The 17,214-nt window shown below is 36.8% G+C and overlaps 1 protein-coding gene across 1 annotated transcript; it reads right to left on the minus strand.

Annotated features, from left to right (window-relative positions):
- Positions 1–265: 265 nt before the first annotated feature.
- Positions 266–16,542, minus strand: LOC107760265 (protein CANDIDATE G-PROTEIN COUPLED RECEPTOR 2). The gene is made up of 6 exons (XM_016578293.2): positions 16,125–16,542; positions 10,148–10,339; positions 1,627–1,780; positions 1,437–1,539; positions 784–865; positions 266–627 (listed from the first exon to the last, which is right to left on the minus strand). The coding sequence occupies exons 1-6, from the start codon at positions 16,428–16,430 to the stop codon at positions 550–552; spliced, it is 915 nt and encodes a 304-aa protein (XP_016433779.2). The 5' UTR covers positions 16,431–16,542; the 3' UTR covers positions 266–549.
- Between the last annotated feature and the right edge of the window lie 672 nt (positions 16,543–17,214).

Genomic DNA, 17,214 nt, shown 5'->3' on the forward strand with positions numbered 1-17,214 from the left:
AATCCATTTCAAGATATAAAAATATGCTGCAACAACAACCACCACCCAGTATAATACGCAGACCTTGCCCCTACCTTGGGGTAGAGAGGCTGTTTCAGATAGACCCTCGGCTCCTTCCATCCAAGAACTCCCCACCTTGCTCTTGGGGTGACTCAAACTCAGAACCTCTTGGTTGGAAGTAAAGGGTGCTTACCACTAGAGCAACCCACTCTTGTCAAAAAAAATATGATGCAAGTGCTAATGAATTTTTTATTCTTTCCAAAAATTTTGGGTGTTAGTCTTAATATCGAAATAAACAATGAACATCATTCTACAAAAGTGTTGGCATCAATCATCATAACTTTAGGAACTTCTTCCACGTATGCATGTGTTATATCTTTTTGCTCTAGAATATTTAGCATAGAGCGAATAGTGGTAGAATCCTCGCGAAGTTACTTAACTTGAAGGAAAATTAATTTTTGATTTTCTGAATTTTCTAAAATGTTACTAATACATATTTACACATTTACAACACCAAATTCACCTCATTATTCAGAAGTACTTGCTGAATTACTCCCAATCGACATCAAAGAAGCCAGCATCTTTCATTTCTGAGTAGTATACATTCTCCAGATGCAAGTCATCCTCCTGCACGCATGATTTAGACAAAGCAGGTAAGCTTTTACAAATATCTCTATGTAGAAAGATTTTGGATATATTTGTTTAAGAGTTCTGTTTGCGCTTTGCAGGTCAAGGACATAAAGATCGGAAACCAGCGAGGATGAATAAATGAATTGACGATACCTGGAAAAAGTCCGCGAGAAAAGTAACATAAAGAAGAGGAAGGTACATGGCATGGTAACAGATGACCGTGATATTGTACAACCTATGATGCAAAGTGAGGATCACTCAGTAAGCTAAAAGTAACTTAAGCATAAACCATTTAGTGGTTTTAACCAACTTCTGATTGCAAGATCGTTATTATTATAGCATGAAAAAGACAGTGCAATTTGTTCAAGTTACAGCTGCTTCATGCATAAAACTAGGTTTACGTAAGTTGAATATAACCTTTTGGACGAGACAGCAACGAGAAAAAATGGATTTCTCCACTAACAATTTTTTTTACAAACTTTTTTTTTCTGGTTGTAAATCACATTTCTTGTCATACCGTTCCCTGAGTTACATTAAAGATGCAGCGAAGGAGCTTAAAAGCTACACCATTTTTTATTTTTATTTTTTGTTTAAAAAAAAAAATCTTTGCGCCCAAGTTTAGTTCCACTTGGCAAATTGCAGGTAATATCCCCAACCTCTGAACTCATCCTACATTGGTTCCAATATGATAACGATTGCCCTCAAGTAATTTTTACGAAAAATGAATGTCCTTTTTAATCACATTAGAGAACAAAGAAACATCAAATGACAAAGATTATCAAGTGAATTCACTAAAGATGGCATACCATAATCCAAATCCAGCCCCATGTGCTGCAAGTGCACATGCAAGCAAAGCAGTCGCATTTAAGCAAAACATGATGGAAATATACTTCTGGAATGCAGGTCTTGCTGCAATGACAGAAAGATATTAATAGTAAGGATGCAATTATGTCAGCTCATAGAAAACCCAACATAAATTCATAAGGTGAAACTCACCTGGCAACCTTTCTCTCCATCTAGATCGATACATAAAAAAGATGAGGCCATATACTCCGGTTAGCAGCAGCTTGTGGACAACCCATAAGGCCCATTGCGAGCCATTGGTGCTAACATCAAACAACTGAATACCAAATCCAAATAGGTAGATCCCCTGGAAGAATGAATAGCATGCATCAATACCTCTAGTATAATATAATTCACAAGAAAAGGGTGTACTACTCTTAGCACAGATGAGGCACACAAGAAGCATCACAGAGGTGCTGAATGCTGACATGAATCCTGATCCTCATGAGGCACACAAGAAGCATCATAGAAGATATAACCAGCACAAGCTACTGAAACTTCTGACTTTCAAACTCAATTTGTGCCAGATGCCTCTTCTTTCTTTAAAGGAAAAGTGCTGTTTCGACATATTTATAATTAATAATAATAAGAATGACTCCTCTTTATCAACTTAAGCTTTAATATGAGGCGCTCACACACTTTAGCATGGTGTGAAAGCGATAAAAATCCTGGTTTTTATTAGTTTGGTAGTTAAATAGTTACATGTAAATAACCCTAATCTCATATGTAGTAGGAGTGGAACATGTATTATATATATAGGACTCATTGTATCATCGTCAATACATCAATAATATAATTTTTCCGTGTCATATTTCTCACATGGTATCAGAGCGGCAGTGAGAAAACATCCGGGAAGGAAAACCCAGCCGAAATAGTTGTTGTGCTTCAATTCCGGCGACCTTTTAGGGCTGTTTTTCGTAAAAACCAATTTTCATCGGTGTTGTGCAAAAACCAACACAACCACAAGGTCCCCCAACCCCGGCGACCAAACCCCAACAAACACCTCCGGTAGACGACCTCTCACGCGCTGCCATGCGCCTCCCGGAGAAAAAAATTTCCGGCGAGATATACTCCGCGCGCCGGCGCGTGGAGCCCTTTCCGGCCACTTTTTGAAAATCCTTCTTCAGAACAATCGGACCTACTTGTAATTCCGAGCCTACCCGTGCTTTTATTTTTTGATGCCGAGCACTTTGAAAATTTCCCAGCAACTACAATAGTTTTCCGACAGCTACAGTATTTTTCTGGCAGAAGTACCCACATTTCTTCTGTTATTTGCTGATATTTTTTGCTACACTCTCTTCAATCCAACCATGTCTCTCGGACTTGATGCTTTTGGTTCCAAAAACAGTGGAGTTGGAAATTCAGTCTTGATGATTACTTCTGAACCCCTACTTGGGAGTTCAAATTATTTATCTTGGGCCTCGTCTGTTGAGTTATGGTGTAAAGGTCAAGGTGTTCAAGATCACTTAACCAAACAGGCGAGTGAGAGAGCTGAAAAGGCCAAAGTACAGTGGGAAAAGATTGATGCGCAGTTATGTAGTATCTTGTGGCGATCTATTGATTCCAAATTGATGACTTTGTTTCGCCCACTCCAGGCATGTTATTTAGTTTGGGAAAAAGCTCGTACTTTATACACTAATGATATATCTCGTTTTTATGATGTGATATCGCGAATGACAAACTTGAAGAAACAGGAATCGGATATGTCTACTTACTTGGGACAAGTACAAGCAGTCATGGAAGAATTTGAGAAGCTGATGCCAGTTTCTGCTAGTATTGAAAAGCAACAAGAGCAACGACGGAAGATGTTTCTAGTTCTTACGCTCGCTGGACTTCCTAATGACCTTGATTCAGTACGTGACCAGATTTTGGTTAGTCCGACTGTCCCCAGTGTTATTAAAGGCGAAAAGCGCAAAAAAGCTCTAAAAGGTCTATTGGGGCTTTAAGCGCAAAGCGGAAATAAAGCGTGGACTTTAATGAAAAAATGCGCAACTGGAGAAAAAGTAAAAATTTGTATATGTAATCCAAGACCAATAATTATAAGCATAAATAACAAATATATGGACAAAGAAATTGAAAACAAATTACGACAAAGTGAAATATCAATTGCTTAGTGTCGCCTTTTCAGGATCACACTCATTGGCAAGGAAAAGTATGCCTTAGAACCTTGATGCGGCACTGAAGCGCTCGCAAAGCGAGGCGAAGCGCTCAACATGTTTTGAGCCTCAGTTCAGGGCTTAAGCGCGCTTTAAGCGCGTCTTTGACAACACTGATTGTCCCTACAGTTGATGAATTATTCTCTCGATTACTTCGCCTTGCTGCAGCACCAAGTCACCTAGTGATCTCATCAAAGACACTTGACTCCTCTATTCTCGCATCCAAACAGTGGAAAATCGGGCATCTCAATCTATGGAGAATAGAGAGGGGGAGGTCGTTTTGGAAGATCTAGACCTAAGTGTTCTTATTGTCATAAATTTGGACACACTCGTGAAGTGTGCTATTCTTTACATGGTCGACCACCCAAAAATGCTTATGTTGCTCAAACCGAGACTACAGGTAACCCGGGATTTTCTTTATCTGAAGGGGAATATAATGAACTTCTTCAGTACCGAGCATGTAAACAGACATCTCCACAAGTAGCCTTAATTGCTCAGACTGATACTTTTGTTGCTGGTAATTCTTTTGCTTGTGTTTCCCAGTTGGACCATGGGTCGTGGACTTGGGCGCTTCTGATCATATCTCTGGTAATAAATCACTTTTGTCAAATATTGTGTATTCCACAGTCTCTTCCCACCGTTACTTTAGCCAATGGGTTTCAAACTAAAGCAAAAAGGAGTTGAACAAGCTAATCCTTTATCCTTTGTCACTCTAGATTCCGTTTTATGTCCCTGGCTGTCCTTTTAGTCTTGCATTTGTTAGTCATTTGACTCGTGCCCTCCATTGTGGTATATATTTTATTGATGATTTTTTTATTATGCAGGACCGCAGTACGGGACAGACGATTGGCACAAGACTTGAATCAGAAGGCCTTTACTACCTTAACTCACTCAATCCCTGTAAGGCATGTCTAGTTACAAATCTTTCGTACCTAATTCACAAACGTTTAGGACATCCAAGTTTATCCAAGCTTCAGAAGATGGTGCCTAGTTTATCTAGTTTATCTACATTAGATTGTGAGTCGTGTCAACTCGGGAAACATACCCGAGTCTCCTTTCCTCGTAATATTGAGAGTCATGCAGAGTCTGTTTTAGTAGAGTCAGTTCAACCTTGGGATTTCGTTATTTTGTTAGTTTCATTGATGATTATTCAAGATGTACTTGGTTTTTCTTAATGAAAGATTGTTCTGAGTTGTTTTCTATATTCCAGAATTTTTGTGCTGAAATCAAAAATCAATTTGGTGTTTTTATTCGCACTTTTCGCAGTGATAATGCCTTGAATATTTATCCTCTCAATTTCAGCAATTTATGACTTCTCAACGAATTATTCATCAAACCTCTTGTCCTTATACCCCTCAACAAAATGAGGTTGCAGAGAGAAAGAATAGGCACCTCATTGACACTGCTCGCACACTTCTCATTGAATCTCTTGTTCCGTTGCGTTTTTGGGGTGATGCAGTTCTCACAACTTGTTATTTGATTAATCGGATGCCTTCATCTCCGATCCAGAATCAGATTCCGTATTCAGTATTGTTTCCCCAGTCACCCTTATACTCTCTTCCCCCTCATGTTTTTGGGAGCACTTGTTTCGTGGAGCACTTGTTTCGTTCATAACTTAGCCCCAGGGAAAGATAAGTTAGCTCATCGTGTTCTCAAGTGTGTCTTCCTTGGTTATTCTCGTGTTCAGAAGGGATATTGTTGTTATTCACCTGATCTTCGAGGTACCTTATGTCAGCGGACGTCACATTTTTTGAGTCTAACCTTTCTTTACCTCTTCTGACTACCTTGATATATCTGAGGTCTTACCTATACCGACCTTTGAAGAGTTTACTATAGCTCCTTCTTCACCTTCCGCCACAGAAGTCTTACCCATTCCAACCGTTGAGGAGTCTAGTGTGGCTCCTCCTAGATCCCCAGCCACAGGAACACCACTCTTGACTTATCATCGCCATCCGCGCCCAGCATCAGGCCTAGCTGATTCACGTCATGCACCTGACCCTGCTCCTACTGCGAACTTGTCTCTTCCTAGTACACCGATTGCACTTCGGAAAGGTATACCGACCACACTAAATCTTAATCCCCATTATGTCGATTTAAGTTATTATCGTCTGTCATCACCCCATTATGCTTTTATATCTTCTTTGTCCTATGTTTCCATCCCTAAGTCTACAGGTGAAGCATTGTCTCATCCAGGATGGCGACATGCTATGATTGACGGGATGTCTGCTTTACATACGAGTGGTACTTGGGAAATCGTTACTCTTCCTTCAGGTAAATCTATTGTTGGTTGTCATTGGTTGTATGCAGTCAAGGTTGATCGACTTAAGGCCCGTCTTGTTGCCAAGGGATATACTAAGATATTTGGGCTCGATTACAATGATACATTCTCTCCCGTGGCTAAGATAGCATCAATCCGTCTTTTTCTATCCATGACTGTTGTTCGTCATTGGCCTCTCTATCAGCTGGACATTAAGAATGCTTTTCTACATGGTGACCTTGAGGATGAAGTTTATATGAAGCAACCACCTGAGTTTGTTGCTCAGGGGGAGTCTCGTGGCCTTGTATGTCGCTTGCGCCAGTCACTTTATGGTCTAAAGCAGTCTCCTCGAGCATGGTTTAGTAAGTTCAGTACAGTTATCTAGGAGTTTGGCATGGCTCGTAGTGAAGTTGATCACTCTGTGTTTTATCGGCATTCTGCTTCAAGTCTCTGTATTTGTCTGGTGGTCTATGCTGACCGGCAATGATCAGGATGGTATTACTAAATTGAAGTAACATCTCTTTCAACACTTTCAGACTAAGGATCTAGGCAGACTAAAGTATTTTCTGGGTATTGAGCTCAGTCTAGCTCAGGTATTGTGATCTCACAGGGGAAGTATGCCTTAAACATTCTTGAGGAGACATGAATGATAGGTTGTAGACTGATTGACACTCCGATGGATCCGAATTCTAAACTTTTACCAGGACAGGGGAAGCCGCTTAGCGATCCTGCAAGATATAGGCGGCTGGTTGGTAAATTAAATTATCTCACAGTGACTAGATCTGACATTTCCTTTCCTGTGAGCGTTATAAGTCAGTTTATGGATTCACCCTGTGATAGTCATTGGAATGCAGTTGTCTGCATTCTTCGGTATATAAAATCGGCTCCAGGCAAAGGTTTATTGTTTGAGGATCGAGGCCATGAGCAGATCGTTGGATACTCAGATGCTGATTGGGCAGGATCACCTTCTGATAGACGTTCTACGTCTAGATATTGTGTTTTAGTATGAGGCAATTTGGTGTCTTGGAAGAGCAAGAAACAGAATGTAGTTGCTCGGTCTAGTGTAGAAGCAGAATATCGAGCAATGGCTATGGCAATATGTGAGCTAATTTGGATCAAACAATTGCTCAAAGAGTTGAAATTTGGTGAAATCAGCCAGATAGAACTTGTGTGCGATAATCAAGCTGCCCTTCGTAATGCATCAAATCCGGTGTTCCATGAGAGGACTAAACACATTGAGATTGATTGTCACTTCGTCAGAGAAAAGATACTCTCGGGAGATATTGCTACAAAATTTGTGAAGTCGAATGATCAGTTTGCTGATATTTTCACCAAATATCTCACTGGTCCTCGTATTAGTTATATATGTAACAAGCTCGGTACATATGATTTATATGCACCGGCTTGAGGGGGAGTGTTAGTTTGGTAGTAAAATAGTTACATGTTACTAGCCCTAATCCCATATGTAGTAGGAGTAGAACATGTATTATATATATAAGACTCATTGTCACTACATCAATAATATAATTTTCCCGTGTCATATTTCGCACAGTTTCAAATCTCGCCGCCACCAATCATAAAGAAAAATGTATCTCCACATGCTTGGCCCGGGAAAAAAAAAAGGTGTTAAGACATAATTACAAACCAAAAAAAAAATCTCCTCTCAAACAGCTAAAACATTTAGATGAGATGATAACACACCTTCAACACATTTTTTTTTTGATAATGGTAACATGTATATTAATAAATAAAACAACACTAGGGCAGTGCCAAACCATATTTACAAGGAAAACAAAAACTAGCTATGTCAACCTAAGATTACAGTGCACCTGTCAGGTCTACTAGAGATTCTGCCTCCTGCCAAGCCATATTTACAAGGAAAACACAAAACCAGCTATGTCAACCTAAGATTACAGTGCACCTATCAGGTCTACTAGAGATCCTGCCTCCTCTACACAGCTTTCTTTACACCAGAAATAAAACAAAAGTAAACACTTCATCTTGATGTTCTGTAAAGAATTGCTTCTGTCTTCACAAGTTCTTAAATGGAGATAGATGCCTTTTTTTTATTAGAGCCTTCAAACTCGTTATGTGCGAGGATCTATTAATTCTTTTCAACTAAGTAACTACCGGGAACTCTTTGTGAGCCAAATATACACAAACGTGAAAACGCTTTTCATTCCTTCAAGCACTCCATGTAGTAGGTTCATTTTTTTAATCCCAAATTCATTAGAATTTAGGATCTAGAGAAATCCATCTTGCCCACTAACGGGTAAAGCTACGTAGATTTTTCCAGAGAAGGGAAGAGTTTTACTTGGACACATTATAATCCACGACATTGCATCTGCTGACGAATATAGGTGTAAAGTTTGAAGATAACAACGTATATTATCATGCAAATAATAATAAAGGATGAATGCCTTTCTCAGCCATTTGGCTAAGATCAAGTGTAGGAAAGGATGAATATATGTTTCTTATTTATGGTTCTGTGTGTTCTCTCTAATATATACACCATCCTCAAATTGAATATCTTGTTTTGAAGTTTCATGGCATTTCCAACAAATGCATAAAGAACATGAAGGGGACGACAACGCAGTTTGGCCTTGGAAGCAGTTATGGAAGGCGTAGGCGCTCTATAAAGTCAGCTGTTTTTTTGTGGCTAGTCTCACAGGATGCCTGTCTCACTCAAACCAACCTACAAAGAAGAGGTTTCGATATTGACAGTAGATGTTTTTTGTGCAACAGCGCAGAGGAGAACAGCAGCCATCTTTTTCTTACAATGCCCCGTGACAAGGCAGATTTGGGCCCTTTTTTCAACCTATTTAAAGTTCATTTTGTAATGCCATTCACCGTGAAGGTTTTTTTGACAAGCTGGGGGTTGAAGGATTGAAGAAATCGGTGAGAAAAGTATGGAAGACAGTGCCAAGTTGTGTGTGTTGGGTTATATGGAAGGAAAGAAATGCTAGATGCTTCGAAGGGAAAACAGACTGTTCCGGAGATTAAATTCAAGTGCTTATGGCTTTTGGCTTTTTAGTGTAACTTAAAAGTTGTTAAAGATGAACATAGTATGTTAGAGTTCATAGATTCTCTACAGGAATAGGAGCTTATTCTGGTGGAAACCTTCCTTTTGTTTTGTCTTTGTACAGAAGGGTTTTGAGCTTTGTAATTAACCAGGCACAAGCTTTGTGCCGGGATTCTAATTTTGTGCTATAATACACCACTTTACCTATTAAAAAAAACATGATGAGAAATATAATGATATGCTTCTTATAATTTTTTCCTAGATACAATAATCCTTAAGTTATATCTCGTATTTCATGATTGAGTGATTTTTTTCTTTAATCCTCTTATGACTATCTTCGAATGTAAATTGCATCTTGGACTCCCTATAACTCAGACTGTACATGCATAATCAACTCCGGCACAACCACTATCCTGCAACTAGACCATCCTTCTTAACAAGGGGAAAAGGAGATCCACAAGTTACTCACTTACTTTAAGGACTAGAGAAGAGAATAAGTTGTACTGATAAGTGACAACTCAGTCCATAACCTTTTCTGTTATATAAGTTCCACGATTTTCCTTCACTGAAGTGGACATTTTCAAATACAGTCTAATAAGGACAGTTAGACATTCAATATTGAGCCATAGGATGTTATTTTCATCAAGCTTTTTAAATCTCTAAGCTTATTCTTTACAAGAGAGAAAGTATAGCTTCCAACTTCAATTTACTGAAGAAAAACAAAAAGAAGTGAAGGAAATAAAAAAGAAATTAACTTATACATTTCAAAGGTTTAACAAATTAACAAATGAAAAACAAAGTTAAAATAAGGCATTCAACTGAGAAGAGTAACCCTAAATAGATTACATATTTGTCTGCTGCTATTGTCAATTTACCATGGCACCGGTTTTTCTTAGACGAGTATACTCTCATTCATCGTGCTTTCCGTGTCCCCTCTTCCCTCTCCCTGCAGTTTTCCTATATCCTCACACTGGACACATCAATTTCCGCGTCCCCTCTTCCCTTTCCCTGCAACTTTTCTATTTTCCCACACTGGACACATACTTTTTCCTTATTACATGATAAAAATTGAACATCCAATTCTCTTTTTCTACTTCTTACATTATCCTAGTAGAAATACCATATATGTGCCTCTGAGCCGACGAACTTAACCTTAAGCTATTGCATGGACATGGTAACTGCAACAACTGCAACAATAGGCAAGCAAAAGTTCAGGGATTAAACAGAACAAGATCATACCTTGAGAAACATGTCTAAACCAACTGCAAGTGTTGAGATAAGAAAGGTCTGTGTTAAAGCCTCACGTCCACTAGCATGGTTCCCTCGAAGTAGAAAGGCTATCAAGCTTACTTCAAGAAATAGCATGCCGGATGTTGTGAACAAGGAGAGGACACTCCACACAAATTGTTTTGCTGGAGCACACTCCCAAGCCTGTGGGAAAAACAGGTTAAAGAAGAGAATGATAGACAGATAAATCAATTTAGCTTAATTACAGGTAGATCTTTAGGCAAATGTGTAACGACCACTGCACATCAGACACCCAGAAGCATCAATACAAAATCGAAAATGATAGATATTGTATTAAAATGGAGATTTCCTCTTCACGAGAACCAAAAGAACTCATGTTTTTAACCATATGTTGCCTTTGATAGCAACTTGAGAAAGGAAAAAAGAAGCTCTCTTACACGGTCAAGCCCATTAAGAGAAGCATATAATACATTAAGGACCAAAAAAAACTCAAAAAGTTGTCATACTAAATATAAAAAGACATCATAGACAGCACCAGCATCCAGTCAGTTCTCATTTCTCAGGTTTTCTTTGGGATAATAATGTATAGAATTGCTTTCAAAACCATTTGTAGCCCATGCTGGAAACAGAGATTGGACGATAACAGCCATCAATATAACGTCTTTTGTAGTAAAATTATTCAACATGACCCCATATGCAAAATTACTAGCCTTCTGCTTGTTGTTTCTTTGTTTTGTCTTATCATTCCACAGGAAACACCACTATTAGAGTTGTATCTTTCCACGTTAAAGGAAGCAGGAACAGACATTCTTATAGAAGAGGCTACCATAAATAAGTGCATCAAAAATCTGTAATTGTCATGAAATATTATATTATGTAGTGGATGTCTATAACTCCTAAAGAAGTTACTCTCACTACTCTTCTCCATTAACCTCCCACTACTTCTTATCATTATGATTGTAACTCTCACACCTCCATAACCTCCTCCATGATCTTCCCCCATGATCTCAATAGTTAATACCATGTTCATGGAATCCCTTTGTATTACCTAAATATCATCCTATAAATAGAGGGTTTGGACATCACATTGTAGACACTTGAATACATGAATGAAATAAGAATCTCTCCTCTCTTTCTCTCTATGTCTCTTGTTTTTCCTTGTTTTATATTGTTACTCTGAGCTAAGTTTTTTAACACGTTATCAACACGACTTCTCACGACTTCTCCAATTTTACTAAAGTTGAATTTCATTTCTCGCAAGTGATTTATGGGATGTTCACGAAAAGAATACTTTTACTTTTTAAATGGCAAACTGGAACCACACAGTACATAGCAGGGATGGACAAGTTTTTCCACGACGGTGTAGTATGTACTAGACAATTGCTACACCAACATGGTACATATATTCTCTTGATAGTATTGCGGTAAACCTTTCTTTCTCTAGAGATCCAGGGAGGTATAATCTTTATATTCTTCGTGGTGCACTCATACCTCTATATGTCAGATTTGATTCAGCAAATGAGCATGTAATAATTACTCTCTCTCCGTGAGTTTCTATGAAATTAACATGCCAAATAGATTTGAGCAAAATAGTTTCAATCTGGTAGAGTGACTTACTAATTTATAATACTTATGTCACATGAATATGTTGGTGTACCATATTACTTGTTGGAATTAAAATCACTTGTAAGCTTTATAGAAATATTGGGTTAGCATAATTAAGTTGCTAATGGGTTGAACATATATATACATACTTAGATATTTATATTATTTCATGAAAAGATAATTCTTTTGAACCCTCAGTTATATCAAGCCAAACTTTGCAAAGCTTTCAATTTTGTTCATGCTTGATGAATATAATTTTGTTAGTTTCTACAATTGTATGCATAATACAAGTGATCAGTTTTTCTTTTAACAAACTTTTGATTGATTTTATGCATGCTAACTGACTTAATTTGCTTGTAAAAAATACTTTCAAACATTTTGTCAGTTATCGTTATTAAATACAATTCGGTGGAGCGAAAAATAAGCAAGTCACAGTACTTGTATTTATTATTTCTAACTTAGTTATTTTCTGCGATAGTGATTATGGCTTAAGGGTGAGATCTAACATGCTTTGGCTTATTATGCCATTAGTTAAGGGCAAGACAATGGACACAAGTCCCAACACACCATGAGGGTAAGACATCAAGTTAAAGTCTTAGATGCACTATGATGATAAGACGTTGGGTCTGAGTCCCAATATATTATGGCATAACATGCCTTTATATGGGTAAGGCATTGGGTTTGAGTCCCAATGCACCATATTGATGATATAATGATGACTTATGAAAATAATGTATTTTTCATGAAAAAGCATGAAGTTTGTCCCACTTGATTTGCTCCATTCTTGAAGTGAATGTGATAGCGATGCATAATAAGTCTAAACGAAGACAAGTGGTTGACCAATGAACGTGGGCGTGCCAAAGATCAAAATAATAACAATCATCATTATAGTAATTGTAAAAAGGAGAACAATAAGGGTTCTCAAACTAAGCCTTCAAAGATGAAGGAAATGTGTATCAATGTGGCCTGTAACTATGAGGCACATTCAAATGATTATGGTCTATTCCTTGAAAATGTGACTTGTGATAAACATTGTAAATGCAGACTCATTCCTAGAAGAGAATGTGGAAATATATATGTGATAAAACATTATGAACAAAAGCGTGTTCATGCATGGTTAGATAAATACCACAACTCACCTCTAAGGGAGGTTTGAGAAAGATTATAATTTTAATGTGTGATTACATGAATATGTATTCGGTCGCGTACTTATGGTACGACAGATATATTTTGTCAGGCCTTATCAAATATTATTAAAGGCAAAAGTAAAGCAAGAAACAAGTCTTGTCTATAATGATTTTGACCGTGACACTGATAATATAATTTCTGTGGAGGAAAAATTCACCACTTAGATGGTGTTATAAAAGATCTTATAGTACAAAATTATTGAGAGCTACGTAAGAGCGAATTTGATACTAGCCGATAAATAAAATTATTATGGCATTGGTGTTGTAGTAAGTCTCAAAAGAAACTTTTTGAGTTTCAAAGATATTAGCCAAAGTGGTTGGCATTTGAGACTATAAATGAAAGGAAGATTGAATATCTTAATATTACTATAATCATAACGGGTAAATATGAAAGGTTACCCGATTTTTCTTCTATCTGTACTACACAAGTATAAGCATGATGCTGGAATCACATGCCACAAATAAACTAGAGGTTTACTGAAATAAATATTAGTTGGCATGACTGGTTGGCCATCCCGGATCAATTATGATGCGAAGATTGATTGAGAATTCACATTGGCATATATTGAAGAAATAGAAGATTTTTCAAGAATTCCCTTGTGCTGCTTATTCTCATGATATACCAGCTAAGGTTGGGAGTGAATCCCTTGATTTTTGGAACGAATAATATATATATATATATATATATATATGTATATATATATATATATATATATATATATATATATATATATATATATATATATATATATGTATATATATATGGGCCCAGTCACCTGCTATGGGGACCGTTTACTATTATATGATTTTAATACATGCATCCATTGTATGGTCACATGTGCGTTTGTTATCAACTTGCAGTCTGGATTTTGCAAGGTTGCTTGCTCAAATTATTAGATCACAATTCCAGAATGTAAATTATGATGATTTATCTTGATAATGCTGGTTTAAATCCAAGTTGGTTTAGCAGAAATTGTATGCCTCCGATTATAGCTAAACCATTGGTTATGAGAACAAAACTCCCAAAAAGAAATTTGGTATGCGGTGTATTATTTAATATACAGCACCACTTATATGCATCTAGCCAACAAGTTATGATAAATTCTCCATATCACAATTGGTACAGGGTCAGGAACCAAATAATTTTCATCTAGAAATATGGATGTGCTATATCATTTAATTGTTCCACCACAATGCACAAAGATGTGTCCCAAAATAAGGTTAGGAATATGTGTTAGTGATGCCAACATTAGGGAGAGAAAATGGGCAGTTGAAAATAATACATGAAATGAATTATTATGAGTACATCTAGATCCTCGTACAAGAAAATGTGAACTTGAAGTTCAAGTGATAATTCATTTGCAAAATATTGCCAGACACATCTGCTGACCCAAAGCTAAATGTCATATTTCAACTGCTAATACTCCGGATAGAATAAAATTCATGATGGACAAGTTTATGGCCCACATGAAGCGTAATAGACTAATCGGTTCCAAAGATAAAGTTCCTTGAAGAAGGAGAGGAGCAAATGATCGCGATGGTCATAATAAGGAGGCAAGTGCTCTAGAAGAGCACTACAACATAACACACGTCAAAAGACCTCATGGGAGAGGCTCAGGTACCTGAAAATAATGAGATAAGGAGATCTCAATAAGTTATGTCTATATTGGGTAACGATGGAACCGATATAAAATGAACGTCGACAATATTGTTGATATAATGTAGCGCTCAATATTATTAATATTGATGAGGATCTTTAGCTCAAATCTATCATGGAATTCGGACAGATAAATGATTGCAAAAGGATTAGTGTTATATTGCAAAAAGAATCTTTGATATAGATTTGTTTATTCTAACAAACATTGCCAAGGTTTTGTTGATGTTGTGCAAATGCAGGGCTGAAGTTCGTTCTTTAAGCAACCTATTTGCATGTGAGGGTATTATCATATTATGATATTCTACAAAGGCTGTCAATTATTAATTCAGGTCATGCCAAGCAACTTATAAAGCAAGTGACTCAACACACAACAAATGTGTTATTTTTCTTTGAAAAAGAAGATTTCAATAATATTGAAGATAATGCTGCTTGTTTATCTCAATTGGAAGAAGGATATATTGAAGGCGACAAAACAAAGCAGATTCTTTTTAGACATGATCTTCGACAGATTGGTGATATAGATGTTCAACAAATTTATTTGATTGATAATTTGGTGGATCTGTTCAATGAATCATCTCCAATTTCAACATTTGAGAAGCTGATATACGACATTGGAATGCGTCATTTCCGAAAAGTAAAGTCATTTCCGAAAAGTAAAGTGATGTTTTCATCAGGGGAGTAAGATACGCGATGCACTCTTTTTCCTTAGCTAAGGTTTTATCTCACTGGATTTTCCAGACAAGGTTTTTAACGAGGCAACAAACAATGTGTATTACAAGATATGTGTACTCTTTTTCCTTCACTAAGATTTTTCCCACGAGATTTTTTCGTAGTAAGGTTTTAACGAGGCACATTATCTATAGACATCCAAGGGGGAGTGTTATGAAATATTATATTATGTAGTGGTTGTCTATAACTCCTAAAGAAGTTACTCTCGCTACTCTTCTCCATTAACCTCCCACTACTTCTTACCATTATAATTGTAACTCCCACGCCTCCATAACCTCGATCTTCCCCCATGATCTCAATAGCTAATACCATGTCCATGGAATCCCTTTGTATTACCTAAATATCATCCTATAAATAGAGGGTTTGGGCATCACATTGTAGACACTTGAATACATGGATGAAATAAGAATCTCTCCTCTCTTTCTCTCTATATCTCTTATTTTTCCTTGTTTTATATTGTTACTTTGAGCTAAGTTTCTTAACAGTAATATTATTCTCTGACAATTAGCATAGCAAAGATGATCATTGCCACATTTCCGAAAGAACTAATCACGTGTTTTTGGACAATCATTTTCTAATCATAGCCAGAAACAACTGACAGGAAACTAATTGTAGCTAGAAACAAAGGTTCCATTTTGTAATCGTTTACTAGACTCAAGCAATTAAAAACAATAATTTCACCATGTACAAACATTATTCCAGGAAGTACATATCTCAAAACCAAAAATTTAATAAATTACATACTTAACCGCTTAATTGAACATACAAACCGCACAAAAGAAAAAGGTACCTGAAGAGAGGACCAAGCCAAATTGAAGAAGCTAACGAGCCAGAGAATGGCATATAGAGCAGTGACTACATGCGATCTGCCATTGGAAACTTTCGAGAAGCTTCTCTTGGCTTGGGAAGCCAAGTATACAACAAATAGTGCTGAAGGCACTATCATCAATACATTATGCCATAAACCGTGACACTCTACTAGCCAACCGTACAACCAACTACCGCCGCCTCCTGCTCCGACCACCGCTCCTGCGGAAGAAGACGGTGGTAGCTCCGCCACTATGGATTCCACAGATCTCATTTTTCCATCAATCATCAAAAAGCCCTAACCTTTAGCTGATCCGTGCGATTATCAGATGAGATAGAGGTCATGTTTAGGTAGAAATTATAATTTGGACTCTTTCTATGCTCCGTTTTAAAATATAAAATAAAAAAGAAATTTCAACTTATCATGTGTATGTTATTTTCTAGTTGGCTGCCACGTAAGCACTCATATGTCTGCCACTTCATAATTGAAATTATAACTTATATTAAATTATAATTTACTCATTAGTCATTTTGAAATGTTGAGTGCGAACCCAACTTGTATGTTACCGGCATGAACACTTTTTAGATAAAGTTAAATTATTAAAATGTCATTCAAAAATTGAATGACCAAATTATCCTCTACCTAAAATTAAAATAATCTCACATTAAATGATGTTTTATACTTAATATTGCGGTAATAAATAATTCACAACATTCATAAAAGAAATAATCACAATAACAGGTTGCCATACGTTCAGCCGTTATTGTATACGCTTTAGAGACGCTGCAAATTTTAATCAATTCATTGTATATTATATGCTTTCATCTTGGATTGAAGACAATTTTATAGAAAATTATAGACGTACTCTGTGCAATGTCATTTAAATTATCCAAATAAAATTACTTTTCATTAATTTATTAACTATCGATCATTTTCAAATTATTCTTACGTATGTACTTAATGGGAAGAGCTTTTCACCTGATAATTAGTTATTCTAAACCTCTTGATATGCCAATTTCGTTTCCACCAATATAGTCATTAATCATTTCACATAAATGCACACAAAATAAAG

This window comes from Nicotiana tabacum, chromosome 19 (assembly GCF_000715075.1).
Source record: "Nicotiana tabacum cultivar K326 chromosome 19, ASM71507v2, whole genome shotgun sequence".
Lineage (NCBI taxonomy): Eukaryota > Viridiplantae > Streptophyta > Magnoliopsida > Solanales > Solanaceae > Nicotiana > Nicotiana tabacum.

What these genes read in the sequence shown, in the direction of transcription:
- LOC107760265 (XM_016578293.2), bottom strand. Translation starts at nt 16,430, where the DNA reads ATGATTGATGGAAAAATGAGATCTGTGGAATCCATAGTGGCGGAGCTA. An exon ending in TGGCTTGGTCCTCTCTTCAG is followed by an intron (nt 10,340 to 16,124) that starts GTACCTTTTTCT and finishes TTTTTCCCACAG; the next exon opens with GCTTGGGAGTGTGCTCCAGC. An exon ending in ATGGAGAGAAAGGTTGCCAG is followed by an intron (nt 1,540 to 1,626) that starts GTGAGTTTCACC and finishes CTGTCATTGCAG; the next exon opens with CAAGACCTGCATTCCAGAAG.